At 51.7% G+C, this 19,673-nt stretch overlaps 4 protein-coding genes across 4 annotated transcripts; 2 read left to right on the top strand and 2 right to left on the bottom strand.

Annotated features, from left to right (window-relative positions):
- Positions 1–353: 353 nt before the first annotated feature.
- Positions 354–2,195, bottom strand: ent1 (Epsin-1; the record flags this gene model as incomplete). Its single annotated transcript, XM_066130253.1, has 4 exons — positions 354–1,639; positions 1,698–1,918; positions 1,978–2,047; positions 2,123–2,195. 4 exons carry the CDS (start codon positions 2,193–2,195, stop codon positions 354–356), a joined length of 1,650 nt encoding a protein of 549 aa, XP_065986402.1.
- A 1,864-nt stretch (positions 2,196–4,059) lies between these two features.
- On the bottom strand, positions 4,060–5,323 carry G6M90_00g039420 (uncharacterized protein; the record flags this gene model as incomplete). The annotated part of the gene is made up of 7 exons (XM_014691810.1): positions 4,060–4,143; positions 4,202–4,820; positions 4,872–4,955; positions 5,014–5,043; positions 5,114–5,136; positions 5,190–5,212; positions 5,278–5,323. The coding sequence occupies 7 exons, from the start codon at positions 5,321–5,323 to the stop codon at positions 4,060–4,062; spliced, it is 909 nt and encodes a 302-aa protein (XP_014547296.1).
- A 2,229-nt stretch (positions 5,324–7,552) lies between these two features.
- On the top strand, positions 7,553–12,387 carry btb1 (BTB/POZ domain-containing protein 1; the record flags this gene model as incomplete). Its single annotated transcript, XM_014691809.1, has 2 exons — positions 7,553–8,220; positions 8,277–12,387. 2 exons carry the CDS (start codon positions 7,553–7,555, stop codon positions 12,385–12,387), a joined length of 4,779 nt encoding a protein of 1,592 aa, XP_014547295.1.
- Positions 12,388–15,569: 3,182 nt separating this feature from the next.
- Positions 15,570–18,567, top strand: ATG13 (Autophagy-related protein 13; the record flags this gene model as incomplete). Its single annotated transcript, XM_014691808.1, has 3 exons — positions 15,570–15,806; positions 15,908–16,003; positions 16,075–18,567. The coding sequence occupies 3 exons, from the start codon at positions 15,570–15,572 to the stop codon at positions 18,565–18,567; spliced, it is 2,826 nt and encodes a 941-aa protein (XP_014547294.1).
- Positions 18,568–19,673: the final 1,106 nt, after the last annotated feature.

Raw genomic sequence — 19,673 nt, 5'->3', positions numbered from 1 at the left:
TTGGGACCACCCTACCACACCTGTGCAAAGCAAGTCTTGCCCAACTCCCCAACACATACACAGCCCAGGTCTGACTTCCAAAATATCCTCCCTAGATGAAGATGAATCAACGGCAGAAACAACAGGTATGGTGAGTTTGGGTTTTTGGCTCCAACACGATAAGTAAAGCATTCTTCATTGCCATTGAGAAAAAGAGAAAAATTCGTGATTTGACAAAGGGGAAACGGTGGGTATTGTTGTAGATGTTTGGTGGTTTTACAGCGTACTGCAACAACAGCCTGCTCCACTCACTGTAATAACGGTACCAACAAAAATAACAAGGGGCGGATCAAGGGCTCAGGAAGTAGATCAAATTAGAATTGAATAAGGTCGTGGCCCTGACCCTGTTGCTGCTGCGGCCCAGCACCAAACGGGTTGTTGCTGCCCTGGCCGTTGGTAGGCTGGCTGCCGTATGTGACGCTTGGCATACCAGTGAACTGTTGACGCATATATGGATTGCCCGTAGCATTGGCACCAAGTCGCTGAACCCCGGAACCTGCACTGTTGGCAAACATGCCTGGGGCCGTGTGCTGAGCAGGAATGCGAAGCTCTCCAGTGTTGCCATAAGTATCCATGCCGTCGCCCGTTGCCAAGAGATTGTTTAGCTTGCTTTGGTAGTCGTTCATTTCCTTCTGCGGGGGAGGGTTGAGGGTGTGCTGCGGTTGTTGCTGGGGCTGCTGGTGCTGCATCATCAGCTGGTTGTTGAAGGTTGACAAAGTCTTTTGCTCTGGCAAAGCTCCCAGAGTGGAAATAGGGTTCGAGGTTAACGGGCGGTTGTTCTGAGCGAAAGGGTTGTTTGAGCCTGTGGGGGTTGGCATCAGGGATGGCTGTTGTTGGGATTTGTTGGTGGCCCAGGGATTGTTGCTGCCTGGTTGCAGCGCAGACTCCGAAGACTGTTGAGAAAGCTGAGGCATTTGCTGGGCATATGGGTTGAAACCAGTCGCCTGCGGCTGGAAGCCAGTCATGTTGTTCTGCTGTTGACCATAGGGATACAAGCCCATACCAGTGGGTTGCATACCAAAGGCCTGGTTGTAGTTTGGCTGGAAACCGGTTGGTTGAGATTGCTGATATCCAGTATACGCATTGTTCATGAACCCGGTGGGTTGGTTCATTACAGCGTTTTGGTCGACAGGGTTGGCAAAGAAGTCTACCTGGTTGCCCTGCTGGTAGCCCTGGTTGAACCCGGTGTACTGGGGTTGATTTGACGTGGATGGCTGAGGAGGATAGTCATCGAACAAAGAGTTGGCGTTGCTGTCTTCGAGTTCGCGGCGCCTTCTTTCTTCTTCCTCTTGGCTGAGTTTGATTGCTTTGGCCAGATCATTGTCGTCGTCATCAGTCCTCTTACTCTCGCGCTTTTTCCTGTCTTCTTCTTCTTGAACCTTGCTAGCCTCTATTGCTAGTCTGTATTCTGCGTCATTTTCATCGTTGGCCAAAACTCGCCTATCGCGAGGTCGGCGGGACGCTGACGGCTCGGCATGCTGCGGTTCATACTCCTCCACCCCCGTTACGCGAGACTTCCAGTTTCTTCTATTGCTTCGCTCGTCCCTCAGTCGCGCATCGTCCGCAAGTAGGGAGGACAAGTCCTTGGCGGCCACTCGTACTGTTGAACCTGCGTCAGTATACCAACCGCCATTGTAGCTGTCGAAGAGTCATCCTACCATTCTGGCCGACGTCTCGACCCTCTTCATCAATGTATTGAAACTCTCTCAAGGTCCTGACAAGATAATCGTTTTGGCGGGCCCAAGTAACAACCAGCTCCGAGCCCTCATGAAGACAGTAGTCGAGAACCTTGAGTGCTTTAAGCACGTGTCTCCAGTTCTTGCCCCTGTCGTTCAGACGCCTGTCAAGCATGTCCATGATGTCGTAAAACTCGGTCGACCTGTACATGGCAAGAAGGTCAATCATGGTTTGATTGGGTATAAAGTCAACAAAGCTTACGTATTAAACGTCAGCTGAGCAATTTCGCTCATCTGAGTACCGGTTGGACCCCATGGATCGTTGCTCGTAGCTGTTAAGTATTGAAGACACTCGGTTTAGAAAATAGCGCTACTAATATCACAGGCCGTTCCAGGAAGTCGCTCACCTTCTCTGACCTTGACCTGGGTACTGGAATACCCCTTGGTCACATTCTTGACACTTCGCATAACCTTGGACATGATGGGCGATTGCGGGGCTTGAATGCCTCCGTAGACTTGGCCGTGCTTGTAGGAAAGACGAAGAAAAAAAGTCGACGGTTCGGGACAGGTCGCGGCTTTGAGGCTGTCCAAATTCACCCCTCACAGTTGTCTTCGAAGTCGAAAGACAAAGGGCGGAGACGGCGAGACCGGTTCACACCGTAGAGTCGAAGGCGAGCGAAGTTGGACCTACTGACCGAGGCGGCGCTGCGAAACAAAGGCGTATGAGCTTCGGGTTTGTCCCTCGTCGCAGAAACACAGAAACACCTCTCACAGCAAGCCCTCTAATTGAAAGACTGGCAAGGCAACCTGTCTCGGATGGTCAAACGACGACGGTTGAAAGGCTCGTCACCAGGAGCCGAAGGGCGGTGGTCGCGGGGGTTGCTTGGTTGCCCCCGTCGCAAGTACAAGCTCGACTGCAAGTGCACGTGGAGAGGGAGCTCAGGTGGCCGCGCGACGGACAGAACAAGTGATGACGAACAGGCCAATGCCAGCAGGGGTGTGCAAGCGGTGTTGAAGGATCCCAGTCGAGCGCAGAGAGCGGCGGTATGTACAAGGTGAGATTCTCCTATGCTAACGCGGCTTGTCGACGGCGAGACAAAGAAGGGAGTTGAATGGTTCGAGGTTTCAAGCGGCTTCCCGGCCTTGGGAGAGGCGAACCTCAGAGAGTGTCGCAGCACTCAGCCAGCGTTCGAGTGGCTTGTCCTGGCCAAGACTGGACGCTAGACTATTGCAACTGGGGCCTGGCCGCCATCCTCCATCCCTGTACTCCGTCTGGTACGTGCAGGGTACCGACGACAGGCCGGGTACTTTCGCCCGTTCGCTGCGGATTACGTACTCGTAGTTGCCGCTGTGTGTAGCTACATAATGCTTCGACGTCATCATGGACAGTCCTTATCCTTGCGGGAAGCGGTTTCAATAGGGATGCTGTCAAATTACTGGTACCAGACTTTTTGCTTTCTTTGCACCGAGTCACAGAACTGCACTGCCCTAGCTGGCACGGCTTGCGATTGATCGTCACGACTGTCCGACAAACACCGCTTGACCACCTGCCAAGGATAAGTACCTGCCCAGGTAGGTCGTCTCGTTGGCAACTTGGGCGTGGCGCATGCGCATCACAGTTCACCAGATGTAATCTCACCGTCAATTGATTCTTGACACAGGTTCTAGGGCCCCAATGCCGCAGTCGACATGGAGTCTTCAATGCACTACGTCACAAGCGTAACGGCCAATCCACCCCAGCCACATCCACTTGACATCCCATATTTGCTTAGGTCAACTGGTAGTACTTAGAACTTGTTCTACGAGCGGCAAATCGACGCGTACATACATTCTTATGTACACGTAATAGCAGTCGACGGGTGTCTGACTCGCGATGGCGGCCCAACGCCGGGCATGCCGCTACCACCAAAAAAATCTTCAATAAAAATTAATGATAGGTGGCCTTGATTTACGCTGGACCGACTGAGGAAGTTGGAAGCTGCACGTCACCTATTCCTACGACGGTTTTTCTACATGTATATGTGCATACTTACTCCGTAGAACACATAAAAATATTGTTCTCGGGTGGCGCGACCCGCTTAAAGAGATTGAACTCGACCTGACGCTTTTGTATCTCTTATAGTAACACGGTGGGAGCACACACACTTCCGGACGGGTAAAGATCACACTCTACACCTCCAAAACGAAAAAGGCAATTATGGCATCGCTATTATTACCGTGATTCTTGTCTATATGCAATATAGTTCTGCGTCTATCGTTTATTCAAACCTCAATGAGCGTTGAGCGTCTCCATCATCACTGCATTGTATCTCCATTGGCCTCATGGTCTAGCTGGGGTATATGTTTATGACTGCCACTTGCGGAAAGTATCCATGACTGTAGTGAAAACGACGAGTAGAATGCCACCTCCGGGTCCGAGACGGAGAACCTGATTGTACGTGTCAGAACGTCATGTGCAAGTGACTCTACAAGGAAATGCGTCTTACCTTTGGCAGGAAACCCTTGTACAGGGCACCAGCGCCTTCTTCCCTGAACACAGTAATGACCGATGGCCAAGCCCAGTTGTACTTGGGAACCTGTCCAGGCACCTTCTGGGTGTTCTGAATTCGACTCTTGACGACATCCATGGGCGTGTTCAAAATCGTGCCGACCGTACCACCAATGGAACCAGAGATCAAGTCGTTCGTCATCTGACCCTGTTTGGTGCTTGCCTTGGGCAGCAGCTGTCGGACCTGGAAGATGCAACCAAAGTAACCGGCGTTCCAGAGAATATGTCTCCACAAAGTACTCTCCAGACCTTGGTACATGGTCAAGATACCCTCATTCTTGACGGTCTTGACAACGCAGTCAACCATGCCGTTGTACTTTCCAGCAGAGGCCTTGTCTTGAAGACGAATCTTGACAAGCTCGAAGGGGACGACGACAAATGATTCAGTGGCACCGGCAGTGGCACCAGTCAGAACAGAGAGGGACTGGTTCATAGTGTTCATGCCGAACATCTTGCGGTAAACCTTGCCCCATTCATCGTTGGCGGCGAACTTTGTAGCACGCTTAGGGGCCTCCATGAGGATAGGAGCCGAGATTCCCCGGTAGAGACGTGAGAAGCTATGAAAATGTCAATGCCGTGACTCTCCGTGTTCAGGCTAGAGTCCTCACCCTTCATTCTTGATGATCTTGCGGAAGCAGTCCAACATGCCATTATAAGACTCGGCGCCACTGCCCTTTCCGGTTTGCAGTTGACTGGCAAAGTTAGTTCACGGATCGATGAAACGGTCTTGAGGAGGCGGGAACTTCGTACACGCGAGTCTTGACGACATCCAATGGGTACCTGTGAGATGTGCGTCAGTGGGTTGTCATGGGAGGTTTATGCCAGAAAGCAATCCTTGGGACACACTCACATTACCAGAATCTTGACAAAATTCTATGTTAGAACATGATATTTCTCGTGTGTATTGCATCGCGTGGAAGGCATACCTCCGACACACCGGCAATGGCGCCTGTGGCATTGTTAGCCGGTTCCGATATATCGGAACATTTTGGGCTCGTCATCAGCATGGCATACCTGCGGCGAACTGGTAGATGAAGGGGAGAGGCTTCTCCTGTGACATGATGGGCCAATGTAGAGGCTTTTCCAGTTATTTTCTGAACAATTGACGGGAAGCCTGCGGAGATGTCACAGGAGCAACTTTGAGCGCAACGTGCGAGAGAATGCAAGAGCGAAGTCGGTGATGGAGCGGGTAAATGTTACAAGCGCACTCACTGGTGGGCTGGTACACTGCACTCCGTACCAAAGCCTGGATCCAGCCCGCTTCCGAAATTCCGTTTCACCAGTTGACGTGCCTTTTGCCAGTTCCCTTGATGGCCGCTAGCGCCTTTTTACCGGCTGTAAGCGAACCGATTTCCCCACCCAAATTAGCGGCTGTCCGCGGAGCCCTACCGCGGTAATTCAAGGCACGCGAGATTGTCATTTATCTGAATGCAGGGTAGGGACGTTTATTTCGACTATAGCATCGTCGTTCGTCGTAAATAATGTTCCTTCCCAGCTCTTGGTCTTTGCTGACACAGTTGCCCGTCTCTCACTCTCTGCTTCTCACTTGCTTGATTGCCTACGTCGTGGTATGTGTTAGATATTCATGAATTGACTGTGATAACGAGCCTATAAGTAGTCTGTGTGCGATCCCAACCCTCTTCTGTATATTACCTGCAATTACAGTCCGCGGCAGAATAGATATATACATATCCATCGAGAAGTATACATTAATATACTAATATATTAAATGGTAGTTTAGGGCGCTGTATTTGGGTACCTGACCTGGTTTTATATAGTTTTGCCCCTTGCTATATAAAACACCAGCCTCCGGTGGACAAAAGCAATAGATTATTTGTTAACCTGTGCTTGAAAAGCGAGTACATGAAGGCGTAGACGCGACGACCCAACACCAGGCAGCCATAATTTTCCGAGACTGACTCACCCCGCAGCAGGATCGTGTTTCCCCATTTTCCCTAGCCGGACGAAGCACGTACGTACATAAGTATGTAGGTGACAATCAGAGACACATGCAGGGGATCTAGTTCACGTCCTTTAGTAGCTTTGGCCTGCAGCAAAGCACAGCGGGACCAGGATGTGCTCAGAAGGTCAACGTGGGGAAGAGAGTATCGGATCGAGACGAATTGGTGGCGGGGCAGAAAGAACAAACAATTGTCATGTATTCGTGGAACCCAGGAACCCAACATAAAATCCGGGTACTTGTAAGTAGAATGCATTGTCTCGAGAAGTCAAGTACTTACTTAAGTAAGTACCTAAGTACATAATACCGACTGCCTTCTAACAGTGCACCCATTTGGTAATAGTACAATAACAAGCAAGTGTACAGCGCGCGTCTGACCTTTTAATCCATCACTACATACGGAGTATATATCTTACGCACTCCGCGCTGTTCCAGACATTATTCGTTGCTCACAAATATGTAATCACCCTGGGTTCCAAAAGAGTCTGGTTCGTCTGACGCTTGAAATCGAGCAAATAGGAATGTACCAATGCACGCATGTGCGAAGCTTTGTGACCTCTAGCTTAGCACAAGTTGGCAGCAAGGGCCGCTATTGGCTGTGTTGAGATGTGGGAGAAAAGCTCCGGAGTGAGTACCGCATGCATGTGCAGACTTTAATGTCGAGCTTGTGCGCCCAGGGCTACACGCCACACGCCACTGCGCCTGGCCACTCCCACATGCGCCAGCAAGTCCCCTGTCCCATTGACTAACATTTAAACCAGATTTCAATGTCCATACCACCAGACACTTCATGCATGTGCACTCCGGGCCTGCGAACCCCGCTGACGCGCACAATCCCAGCACTCACCAGACACGTCGAGTCTGGTCTGGTAGGATTTGGAAGCTGAGGCCTGCAGCGACGGAGTGTCACTCTGTTCTTAACTCCATCCTGCTCCCCCGTCCCCCGGCATCATCATCACGACATACTTGGCCTCGCCATAATTTCTCCAGAATTTGCATTTTCATTTTGCATCTGCATCGGGTTGCCACTGTTCGAAATCTGACCCCAATTCGGTTCGCTTCCTGGAAATACTTTTGATATCCAGATTCCATCTCTCTCTCTCTCGGTCAGCATTTACACGACTACTGTGACCCGTACGACCCGTCGCATAACGTTCTGCAACGACCGACGCCAACGGACACCGTGGAAACCATCGCCGTTATCATTCCAACTCTCCGGCGCCTCAAATAACACCTTTAAACAAGCCGTGATCCCCAGAGACTCACAGCGAGGTGTCGTTTCAAGCGCTTGGGAGTTACCCCGGCCGTCACGGTACTTCGCAGCTGCCCATGAGTCACCTTGTGTGGAAATTTTATTGGGAAAATGATGTCGAAAAGTTTCGGCGTCTGCTGGCCCCGGCCGGCCCCAATACTCATGCATTAACGAAGAGTCCCGGGATAGGAAATTCTGGAGGTGGACTTCTCGGCACAAGTCCCGGTGGCCCGTCCTCGTCTCCTCGGGTGACTCCTAAGGCGCGCAAGACTTCGGGATATACATATGGGCTTGGAAAATTCAAGGACGGCGGAGCTATGCTTAGCCGTCATGAGATTAATAGTCGCGACCACGCCGGTCTTACTGTACTCCTACGCGCGGCCTCTTCTACCCATCCGAACGCTAGAGACTTTGTTCAAGCCCTCCTCGAACACCCCTCCCTCGATCTCTATGCCCAAGACTCCGAGAGTGGATGGAATGCCCTCCATAGATCTCTTTACGCTGGAAACATCTCCATAGCTCGAATGTTGCTGGCCAAGGAACGAACTGATTTGACAGACCGTACCAATATATCGTCCGCTGTGAAAGTTGGTCAGCTCATAAAGACAAAAGACCACGAGGGCAACAGTCCATTTGATCTTTATAACTCTACCATCGCTATGCGGTCGTTAAAACAAGATCCGTCTTCTATGAAATCAAATGATGGGTTGGACGATGAAGACAGTGATGGCGAAACTGCCCAAATGTATGGCTCTTGTTGACATCCTTACCACATTATATGGTCTGACATTTCTGTGCTAGGGTTGCAAATGCTGCCTTTGGTATCGGCCAACCTGTCATGGGCGACGAATTTTACGTGTTTGGAAGCAACAAGAATTTATCGCTCGGGGTTGGCGACGAGGATGATCGCCAGTATCCTGAACGCATTGTTCTGGAACGGCCGGATGAGCTGCTACTCAAGTTTCACAAGGAGTACTTGGACAGCCAAGACATTGAATCACCACCCAGCCAGCCCGATCTGAACGACATTCCTACCTTGGTGCGCAACCAGCGTTTGGCTATTCGAGATATTGTTATGTCGAAATTTCATACTGCTGTCCTAACTGATGACCCAGTCTCAAACCTCTATATTTGTGGTGTAGGTCGTCGAGGAAGATTAGGGTTGGGTGATGAGAACACTCAGTTCAAGTTTGTGCCCGTACAAGGACCATTTATTGATCGGAAGATCCGGCAAGTCGCTCTTGGGCAGGATCATTCTATGGCTGTTACAGAAACCGGCGAGCTTTGGACTTGGGGCCTCAATTCGGATTCCCAGCTTGGCTATGCTCTTCCACCAGTGATGAGGTCCGACGAGGAGCCGATGAGCCTTTCACCACGGCAGGTGTTTGGACCTTTGAAGAAGGAGATTGTGCAAGGCATCGCCGCATCGGCTATTCATTCCGTAGCTCACACTGGGTCTTCTCTTTACTGCTGGGGTCGTAATTTTGGGCAGCTTGCCCTCATGGATGCTGACTCAAGGTCGTTGGAATTACAACAGATACCGCGCAAAGTTGCAGCATCACTGCTCTCAGCCCCCATCGAGATGGTGTCAGCAATCGAAAAGGCCACGACGTGTTTGCTGTCCAACTATACTGTTTGGATTTTTACCAATTACGGCTACAATCTGGTCAAATTCCCCTATCCTGATGTCTTCAGCAACCAAAATCTATCAGCTAGCTCCTATACAAATCGTTATGAGATGGGCCGCCGTAACATCCGGTATATTGCGTCCGGAGGCGAAACGATGGCTGCGATAACAACTTGTGGTGACTTGTTTACTATGCAGCTGAACAGCAAGATGGATACCAACCAGCTTGCTGGGTCCACGACTAATCCCGTTAAGATCAAGAGTGCCGTTACCAAACCTCAGTGCGTATGGGACTCCCGAAAAGACGGCGTGGCATCTGTGAGTGTTGGTGAACATGGTTCTGTCATCATCTGCACGGATTCGGGCGCAGTCTGGAAACGAGTCAAGCGTGCCAAGGGGAAAATCACGGCATTCGATAGCGCTCTCGATGTAAAGAAGAAGGATTTCAAATTCGAGCGTGTTCCATACATCACCAATTGTGTTGGTGTTCGCAGTTCAACTTATGGCGCTTTTTCGGCTATTCGTAACGACAGCAAAGTCATGTCCACGGACATTAACATCACAAGCCAATCTATATGGGACGATGTGGGCTCACTTCTTTGCTTGAACGACTTTAGAGCTTCAACTCTTGACGCCGATGAGAAGAGATCGAGGAAGAAGTGGGATGCTGCGATTGCAAGAGAAAAGCCAGGATCTGTACCCCATGAGATTTTGCGCTCAGCAAATATCGAACAAGATCTGCTTCAGTGGATACAGGTAAACTCCTTTCAGTATGATGACCTCAATATGGAGATTCGAACTTCTTTAAACCCGGACCTTCGACTTCCCGTCCATAGCTGGCTGCTGGCAGGACGAAGTTCAGTTCTTCGTGAAGCTCTATCGACATATCAGTCCAATGACGATAAGGGGACTCTCACAGATGTAATTACGATCGAGCAAAACGACGACAGGGCGCTCCTTACGTTTATTGGCATTGACATATACACGCTACTCAATCTTATTGTGTACGCGTATTTAGATGTAGTCATTCCGGTGTGGAAGTACACCAAGGAAGCACCCACACTTGCGTATCGCTTTCGCCAGGTGCGAACGGAGCTGATGAAGCTTGGAACCAGACTCAACATGCCAAAACTGGAAGCAGCTGCCCGGCTACAAGTTGGTTTGGAGCCATCCTTAGATCAAAACTTGCGAGAGGCTATAGCGGACCCTATTTTCTTCAATGATGCCGACATGATCATTGAGGTGGATGGAGACGAAGTTTTAGCGCACAGCCACCTCATCTGCCAGAGATGTCCCTTTTTTGAAGGCATGTTTCATGGACGGTCTCAGGGTCATTGGTTAGCTGCACGTCGTAGCACATCTCTTGAGGCAGAGTTGATCCGCGTGGACCTCAAACATATCAACCCGGAAACCTTTCGCTATGTTATGGAATATTTGTACGCAGATGTCGGGGAAGGCGTATTTAATAATGTTTGCATGGATACTCTGGATGAGTTTTCGGAGCTGGTTCTCGACGTGATGGGCGTGGCTAACGAGCTGATGCTCGACCGCCTGTCGCAAATTTGCCAAAGCTTGATAGGCAAGTTCGTCACAACTCGCAATATCGCCAACCTCCTCAACGAGATCAGCCCTTGCTCAGTCACCGAGTTTAAGGATGTCGGGTTAGAGTATATCTGCCTGCAACTGGAATCTATGCTTGAAAACCATCTCCTAGATGGCCTTGACGAAGATCTTCTATTACACCTGGACGAGGCTGCGCGCAATAACCAGTTGGCCAGGCTTCCTTGTGCGCGCAGTGGGCGGGCTGAGCTGCTACTCCACGAGCAGTACCCAGATTTGGCTCTCGATATTGAAGAGGAACGTCGACGTCGGGTCAGGGAGATGGCGTTTAAACTTGCCCAGAAAGATGAAGAAAAGAAATTATCAGCTTCATATAAAGCACGTGTCGGCAGCCTTGACGAGTCAGTACTGGCGGCCCAGACTCTGGAGCGGTCTCACCACAGATCGAGAGCTGCACAGAATGAACCGTTCAGCCCTCATTTGCGACCAAAGGATTCCATTGCAGACCTGATATTCGACATGGATGACGAGGATGGTCCCAAAATCAGCAGTCCGATGTCACCTGCAGTGTTAGCGGCTCTAGATGCCAAGAACGAGTACAATTTGGATAATATACCAAAGCTTCCAGAAGCATGGCGAGGTACCAAGGGCAAGTCATTGGCAGATGCTGACTCCGGAAGCTCACCAAGCTTGGATCGAATTTCGCCCTCCCAGCTTCCTGGACCTAGCATCGAGCCAGTACGCCGAGCGGGCAGTTCTCATCAACCAATATCCCTGCCAGCTAGACCTGCCAATGCTCCATGGGCGTCACCTATCCTCCCTGCATCAAAGCTGGATTTGAAGGACATCATGCAGGAAGCCACTTCCAAATCGGCGCTTACGGCTGGTTTGGCATCCCAGGCTGAGAAGGCGATCTCCTCAAACAAGCCACAGGCACGAATGTCTCAGAAGGAGCGCAAAAGACAACAAGTACAGCAAGCCGAGGCTGAGGCTGCAGCAGAGAAGGAGAAGAATAATCCGGTGCCTTGGCAAGCTGTCCATTCTGCAGCTCGGCCAGCACCATGGAAAACGACACCTTCGACCCCAAAGACTTCATTAAAAGACGCTATGCAATCAGAAAGCGCACAGGGAGGAGGACCGCCGACGTTGTCCAAGAAACCTCTTGTCGCTGCCGAATCCAATCCTCAATTGTCAAAACGGAGGACAGCCTCTCCGGATACCCGTTTCCCAGGACAGTGCCGAACGGCCGGCTCACCAGCAGCACCCGCAGTATCGTATGGCCCATCATCTGAGAAGAATCTGCCTGTGACACAATCAAAACCGTACATCAAGCCAGCGGTCAAGGCTGAACCTACGCTAGGAATGAGCATGGCCGACATTATTGGGCAACAACGGTTAGAGCAGCAACGGGTCAAGGAAGCAGTAGCTAAGCGATCACTGCAAGAGATTCAGGAAGAACAAGCCTTCCAGGAGTGGTGGGACCAAGAGAGTCGCCGAACACAAGAAGAGGAAGCCAGGAGGCAAGCCAGAGACAAGGAGAAGGATCAAGGTGGTGGCAACCGACGAGGACGAAAGGGCAGAGGCGGGAAACAAAAGCCGAGCGGAAACTTGGGCGGAGCTGAGAAGACTGACGAAGTCTCTACCAAGCGAACAGGTAACAACACAGGTCCTTCAAAGGGTAGGGGAGGCAGAGCCAGGGGAAGCAAACATGATACCGGCATATAACTGGGATGATACTTGAGCAATAGAATACAACGGACTATGGCGTTGGGGTTTTGGGGCCACCGGGATTGCTAGGTGGATTTGAGGATTTGTTTGATACCTGCTGTATGCGCCACAGTATTTGTTTTTACAATGATGTACGGAGCTCGAAGCCTAGAAAACACGCATTACGTGAGTCAGTTTTTTTGTCCTGCAACAGGCAGCAATGCCACAAAAGCATGGAATCCAATTCCCCTCGAATGAGAGGCCAAAGCAAAACATTGGCCAAAGCCGAGAATCGAGCTACGTACGTGAATGACTCTTCTGAAAATGACTTGCTACGCGTCCTACGGTGTGGTTCACAATTGGAGAATCCCTGCCGTCCCGATCGAGAACGCTGTGTGACGTGTAAATCATTAGGGTATCAGCCAACCACCGCGCACACATTCCACAAGTGTGATTGCCGACAATACCAATAAAATATTACAGGGACGGCGGGCCATCGTTGAGGTTCATGAGAGGGGAATGGGCAATGATGGCAGCCTTGAATGGGGGGAGTCGGAGTCATCGCGTTGGAGCAGATGCAGAGATGCCTGGGGATGGCATATACGGCAGTATTCTGTAGGCAGCTCTCGACTTGTAGAGGTGGTGGTCATTGCCGCCTGCTTCCTGGACTCGGAGCGGGAGGGGGAAGCAAACAGCTCTTGGGTCCTGGCTCGGGGTCTTGGAATGGATGAATTTGTTCTTCTTGTTCTCATGATTGGTCAGTCGGATGGTTTTGCTCAACAAGTGAGTTGAGGGTGGTACGGAGTAGCCTGGCCTGATGTGCAGGCTGATCTGAGGATATGGAAATCGTATGTACGGCGAGTTCTTTGGCACCAGTTGACGGGGGATACGTTGACTTGTGGTGGTCGATGGAACCCGGGCGAGAGTGGTGGTTGGCGCCACGGCATTCTGGGATCTCGGGGCAGGTTTTGCATGTTGCCATTTGGCGAGAGGCGGGTTTGGTGAGGGTGGCCGTCGCCGTGTGCCAACCACGATGTACGATGTGCGAAGGGGACGACGGATGGATCCACCGTGCAGGTTGGGACGCATTTGCCCTTGAGTCTGGAGTAGTTGGGACGTTGTTGCCGTGAATTCATGTTGCTTGGCGGGCTAATCGACTCTTCTTGCTAGGTGCGCTTGTATCACTTCTATTTACTGTATCAATATCTCTCCGATGTCTGGTCTCTTTACATACTTGGGTAATTCGTGGTAAAATATCTATTGTAAAGTATACACCAATATATTATAATATAAAGCCTGATAGCCAGGTATCTGGTAGGGCGTAAGCGCACCTAGCAACAAGAGTGAGCCCGCCGAGCCATTCGCGTTGTTGCCGGACAAATTGTAGATACGAATGTTCAATGCTCGGGACATTGACGAGATGGAGCCCAGGAGCGTCACTGGTTGGCGAGGTCGTCACTGTTAGACGCTAGTGGGCCTGGGTTCTGATTGGCCCGTCTGTTATCACCTGGCGTTGCGGCGCGTTCTGTGCACACCAGCCTCACTTCAGATCAAGCGCCGGCCACGGTGGAGTCTTGCTTTGTTCTTTGTCCTACGGCATGGAGTGCTTTGCGCAGACGTACTTGGAGGCATCTGCAGGAGGGTGCAGTGCACACTGTTCGTTCGGACGAAAACAAAAGGAAAATGGACGAGATGCTATTCCTGGGTGCTATTGCATCGCTGTCGAATTGGCCGGTGCTTTCGTCCTTTTCTTACTGCTCACTTGTTTGCTGCATGCCGAATGCCTGAATGGACCCCCCCGTGGCGAGATGGTAGCTAATCGCGCTGGCTAATGACGAAAGCTGCGGCCGTGGGCCCGTCAAGGGTCATCTAGATCACGAGGACCCTTGGACTGACCAGACTGCTCCTGTGGCTAGTGCCCTTTGTTCCTCGGGGCTACGAAGTGACATTGATGCAATATTGTATGTATGTACGTTATGTACGGGAGTACGGGAGTACAGCTTGTCTCCTGTCCAAGCACTGGGCCTGCGACTGCATCTGTGCTCGCATCTGCGCTGCATCTGCTTCCCGGACTGCACCGCACCAGACCAGGGGCACGGGCGCCCCTGTTCCGCACTCGTTGTGGGCCTCCAGATAATACATGTAGATGCCTTGTCGACCCTGTTGTCTCTGTCTTCCGCGTCGGTGAGTCCAAGACTCGTCCGCATCCAGATGTCGCGCTGTGACACCCACGGAAAACTACCAGGTAATATGCAGGTATCTGGCGTGAGTGCAAGAGGTATAGGTACACCGGCACCGAGTACCGCAGTAAGCATCGAGTTACCCAGATAGGTTCAAGTACTCAGTCCTCCGTCCTTGAGTACTCCGTACACACCAGATGCTTGACAGAGTTGGAGTCGAGATAACGTAGAACGAGGCACCAGCAAACTCTACCCGCAATCGCGCTGCCGGCACCCAAGTACGTCCTTAGCAAGATTGGCTCCGTCTCAAGTACTGAAGTACTTAAGTAGCTTGTGCTAGGAATGCCTGGCGCCACTAGGACTCGATGTCAGTGCTCCATCCTCCGTACTCCCTGGCTCGCCAATCCTCCGTGCTATCTTCTAGGTGCCTTCCAAGTTGCGGATCGCCATCAATCACGGACCCGTCAACTCGACCCAGCTGGTGCCAGTTGACCACTGGCGCACCCCCGGCTTGTCAACTGCCTGGCCCAGTTTGTGGGGTGTGGATTGAGCTCCTCGTGCTGCTACTCGTGCAGGCACTCGTGGCTAACAGCACTCGTGCCTCTTCTGCCTCTGGCACTGGTCAACTGGTGCTACGACTATCGCTCGGCTTTCCTCTGCTGCTGGAGTCTCTTCTTGCACCTCTCTGGTATCGCCTTCCCGGCCGTCCCTCTCCTCCTCATCTATTCATCGTCATCTGGTCAGCTGGCCCGACAGCACAGAGCCAGCGTCGATATATTTCCCATATACAGCCCTCCGTCAGGGCCGTCGCCTCTCACCACTCCCAGTCCCGACGTCTCGCTGCACTACTACTACTGCCGCTGCTCTGTACCCATACAGCCATTGACCATGGAAGAGCGTCATCCCGATGCACCGTTCCATTCCTAATCGATTCCCGTCCATCTTCCGCACTGGTGCTCGCCATCTGGCCAGTCCTTCCATCTGAAGCCGAGCTGCTCGTAGCTCGAGCTGAACACCATCATGCATCAACAGGCAAGACCGCCGCCGAGGCCATCTGTGTCACCAGCGTCGTCGCCGCAGATCAACCAAATCAGCCAGACCCGACCCAACACCGCCAGAGATGCTGCGCAGAGCAGTCGCCAACGCGCCGGCTCCAATGTCTCCGGAAGAGATACCATGGCGTCCCCAGCTGTGGAAAACAACCCGGCCATGGGTCCTCCGGCCGATTCCATCAAGAAGCTGGATCAAATCGTCCAGGTATGTGCGATGCTATGTGCTACGTGCCGTACATACGACGATCAAGGCACCATCCCCTTGGGTCAGTCAGTCAGTCTTCAGTCACTAACAATCGCACCCAGAACTTCTTCAACAAAGCCGCCGTCCTCATTCTTGAGTCGAGAATGAAAGTCAAGCCCACTCGTAATGCAAACGGCCAGAGGAAAACGAATAAATGGGTATGTATCTTTGTTATTGATGAATTGGAATAAAGTCCGGGCCCCTGCTAATTGATTTTTTTGTTCAACAGTTCCAAATAGAGACGGACGAAATAGATGACTTCAGGGATGAACTCAAGACGTGGAAGACATGCGGGAGCTTAGATCACCGCCCGCCGCCATTGATAATCGAGATATTCCTCGACACTTCAAGTCTCAAAGAGAGTCAGAGCCTTGTCATTCTTGATGATGATGGCAAGCGCTGGGATGTAATGGAGCAGCTGAACTCGTCCGAATCATCCAGTGGCAGCTATCACACTGCTCCAACGTCAAGGAATGCAGAAGTCGTACTGGAACGATGGCGTATAGATCTAAAGACGACAGGAACCCTTCTCACCGATGACTTTGGCCCAATACTGCCCACCATCTACAAAAAAGCCATTGTCTTTTTCCGCTCACTTTTCATCACAACAAAGCTTCTCCCGGCTTGGAAGTTTGCAAGCCAAAGCCCGGCCAAGACATCGCATCCCGCCCTCACTCCTCGATGCCGAATCCGCACCTCAGAACCGGGCAAGTTAGCTACGGGTCTATTGAAGCACCCCATTGATGGTCGACGAGAGCCTGTAACCGAGTATGTGTTTGGCGACCTTGAGGTTCCGGTAGGGCGTCTCAGCACCGCTGTCACCTATCGTAACTACTGTGGCTTTCGGATTGATGATTCCGAGTCATTACTAAGTTCTCGTTTCATGGGGGCCGATGAAAACTTATTCAAGCCTTCAGTCACACAGAGGACCGACCGAGCGCATGGCCGGGTCGCTGAGGTCGGTTCGCTACGTGATCATCGCCGTGGAACAGCACTGAGCGATCTTCACCAAACTTATGGAAGCTTGTCAACATTCCACGGTGACGGCCCATTGGGAACAAGTCCTTTATCAGCACTCAGATCCATCAAAGTTCCTGGCTCGGATACTAGCTCTCCACCGGCGTCCTTACCCAGGGGCGCTGGGACTGAAGTTGCCCCTAGCTCTTTGCCCATATCAGGCCGCATTTCAACCCCTCGGGCAATGGCCAGTCGACCCGGGGAGAGCTCAAGCAGGAGAACGTCCATATCCTTTCAACCTTTCAAAGCCGGATCACTTTCCGGATCACCGGTTCCACGACAACTGGAGCCCGAATCTCCTTCGTCGGCACATTCACAGAGTCGCCCCGTGAATTTTCCCATAAGCTCACAACCTCGCAATAGGAGTTCATTGACGGCAGGGATGCCCGCCTCCCTCCGTGGTGGGCCACCCTCGACATCTGTTGAAACACCGACGGTTGGTTCGCCTAGGCCGGCGTCCACCGGTCGATACAGCAGCAGCTTTACACATAGACGAGGGCGTATGTCCATAGGCCGAGCTGGGGACGACGAACAAAACAGTAGCGGACGACAGAGCCTAGCGTCTTCCGTCGCTCAACCGGGATCTGGCTTACTGGCGGAAACAGGGGGCACCAGTTCTGGGTCATTGCATGCTGAGGAGGATGCCATCTCAGATTTCTTGAAGGCTCTGGATAGCCGTAAGACCCTCAAAAGCTTTGAGCCAACCAAACGAGGTGAATCGGCGACGAATCGAACGGTAGCCCAGCTATCCAAGTTCCACTTGATGAGGGACTCGAATAATGCTCTGACGGAGTCCATGACCTCGTCAATGCAAATGCAACGGTCGTCGAGCTCTTCAAGCCGACAATTGACGAGCGTTCCCGGCATGGTTGCTCCAGCCTCCATGTCTGCCTCGTCTTCTCCTGGAAAACCCGTGTCTCCCCATACCCCTCATACACCTGCTATTCCGTCTCGACTGAGTGAGAACTCGATCATTGATTACACTGCCACGGGAAGAATTACTTCGCGAGGGGGGCGGCGGCGGCAAGAGCCTGCTGTGCCAGAACCACGCAGAGAAAGCACTATTACGCAGGAGGGCACAACTGCCATCGATATACCATTGTCGCCTCGCCTAGGATCATACCAGAGGCGCTCAAGCTCAGCAGTCCAGCAGACCCGTGCGGTGATTGAAGATGACGACACGGAATTGGCATTTGCCGGCGGGAATCGTAGCATCAGCCTCGGGGCCGACGATAGAGAGCCTCCTACTCTGAGTATCTTGTTAGGTCGGCAGTTGCAAATGGAGGACGAGGCGACCGGTGGTGAAGGTATTACCGGCAGCCTACGACCGACTGCCGATGTTCAACCGTCAGACGCATCTGCACCCGATGCTATGCAACGTGGGTCTAATGAAGATAATTTGCCTGATGGGTTGATGCCTTCGAGCGTTCAATCAGGATCGCTGTTCCCGCGACGTCGGTACGCCGGCATGGGGGCAGCTTCCAAAGCGACACCACCGCAGTCGTCACGGGGGAGCTTCACAGGGTCGCTCAGCCGATTGGCAAGAGCGGATGATGAGTCAGTGGGCGAAGAACCACTTGTATTTGATCTATCAGAGATGGACGCGCAAGGCAGACGAAGCCTAGAAGAAGGACGAGGCGGGGGCAACCCAAGCAACGAACGGGGTGCATTCGAGCCGAGGGGAACGACACGAAGAGGGTGGTAAAAACGGATATTGATCAACTGGATTTCGTCCATTATTTTTGCATCCGCATGAAAAAGAAACATATATCATTGTTGCGTTGGATATTCGCGCAGAAGAAGAACTGGCATTGGTGAATGGATTTCATCTGTTAAAAGCAGATGCTTTCGGGCGTGAGCACATGTTGTGCCGTGGTTTTTTATTTTGGCGTCTTTGGATTCTGCTAGCATATATATTTATATATATCCCCGAATCGGTTTCGTGTCCGGAAACGGGATTTGAGGAAAGGGGCGATTTGAAAGGACTCAGGACAGAATGGACTATAATTGGAGTTTTTTTTTTTGGATAAATGACGTACAGAGGGGAAGGCGCATATACGGATGAGTGGAAGTATGAGAATGGAAAAGAAAGTGTATAGGGACCAAGACGGCATTTTGGGTCGTGCGGCTTCAAGTATTAGCAATAGCGTGGATGAAATATTGGTTGGACATGAAGAACTAACATACAGACGAAGATGCCTACCATGGATAAGACATACGCGGCAGAAGTATGCGACGAAGACATAAAAGAGATGGGGTGCAAAATAATCTGGTCAAAGTATTCCGCATTTCGGTCTTTGTCTGATCCAATCTGACCCAATAACTACCTAGGTAGGCTATAACAATGCTATACTTGGGCTTGGTGCTTAGATTACACAGCGATAATAAGAGAAGTAGTAATCATATTGTATTGCGTGGCGCAAGATGTGTAGAAATGTCAAGGATAACAAGATGAATGGGTAAGGGGCATGAGACATGAGGCATACGGCATACGGCATGTTGAGGCATGATCATGCGAACCGGTCGCAGGCCTGTGGAGTGAGTGGCGCGTGGCAACCACGTAATGGCGACGGCATAACTTGGGGCTGGTTCATCCGGGAGACATGGACATGGAAGGTTCAAATGCTCGGGCTGAGTGAGTCGGCCCCCGCCAGCTGGCGTCAACGGTGCGAGAGCACTTGGGACTCGGGAGCTACCAGTGACCCGTCAGCGACCAACTAGAACTGGACGAGCCACTTGGCTGACGTGCCTGCGAGTAAGCAGCTGATGTGTAGGAGCACCAACACTGCAGCTAACTGAGTGACGTCGTGC

This window comes from Metarhizium brunneum, chromosome 2, assembly GCF_013426205.1.
Source record: "Metarhizium brunneum chromosome 2, complete sequence".
NCBI lineage: Eukaryota > Fungi > Ascomycota > Sordariomycetes > Hypocreales > Clavicipitaceae > Metarhizium > Metarhizium brunneum.
The sequence above is the reverse complement of the archived record's forward strand: the minus strand, read 5'-3'. Positions and strand labels throughout refer to the sequence as shown.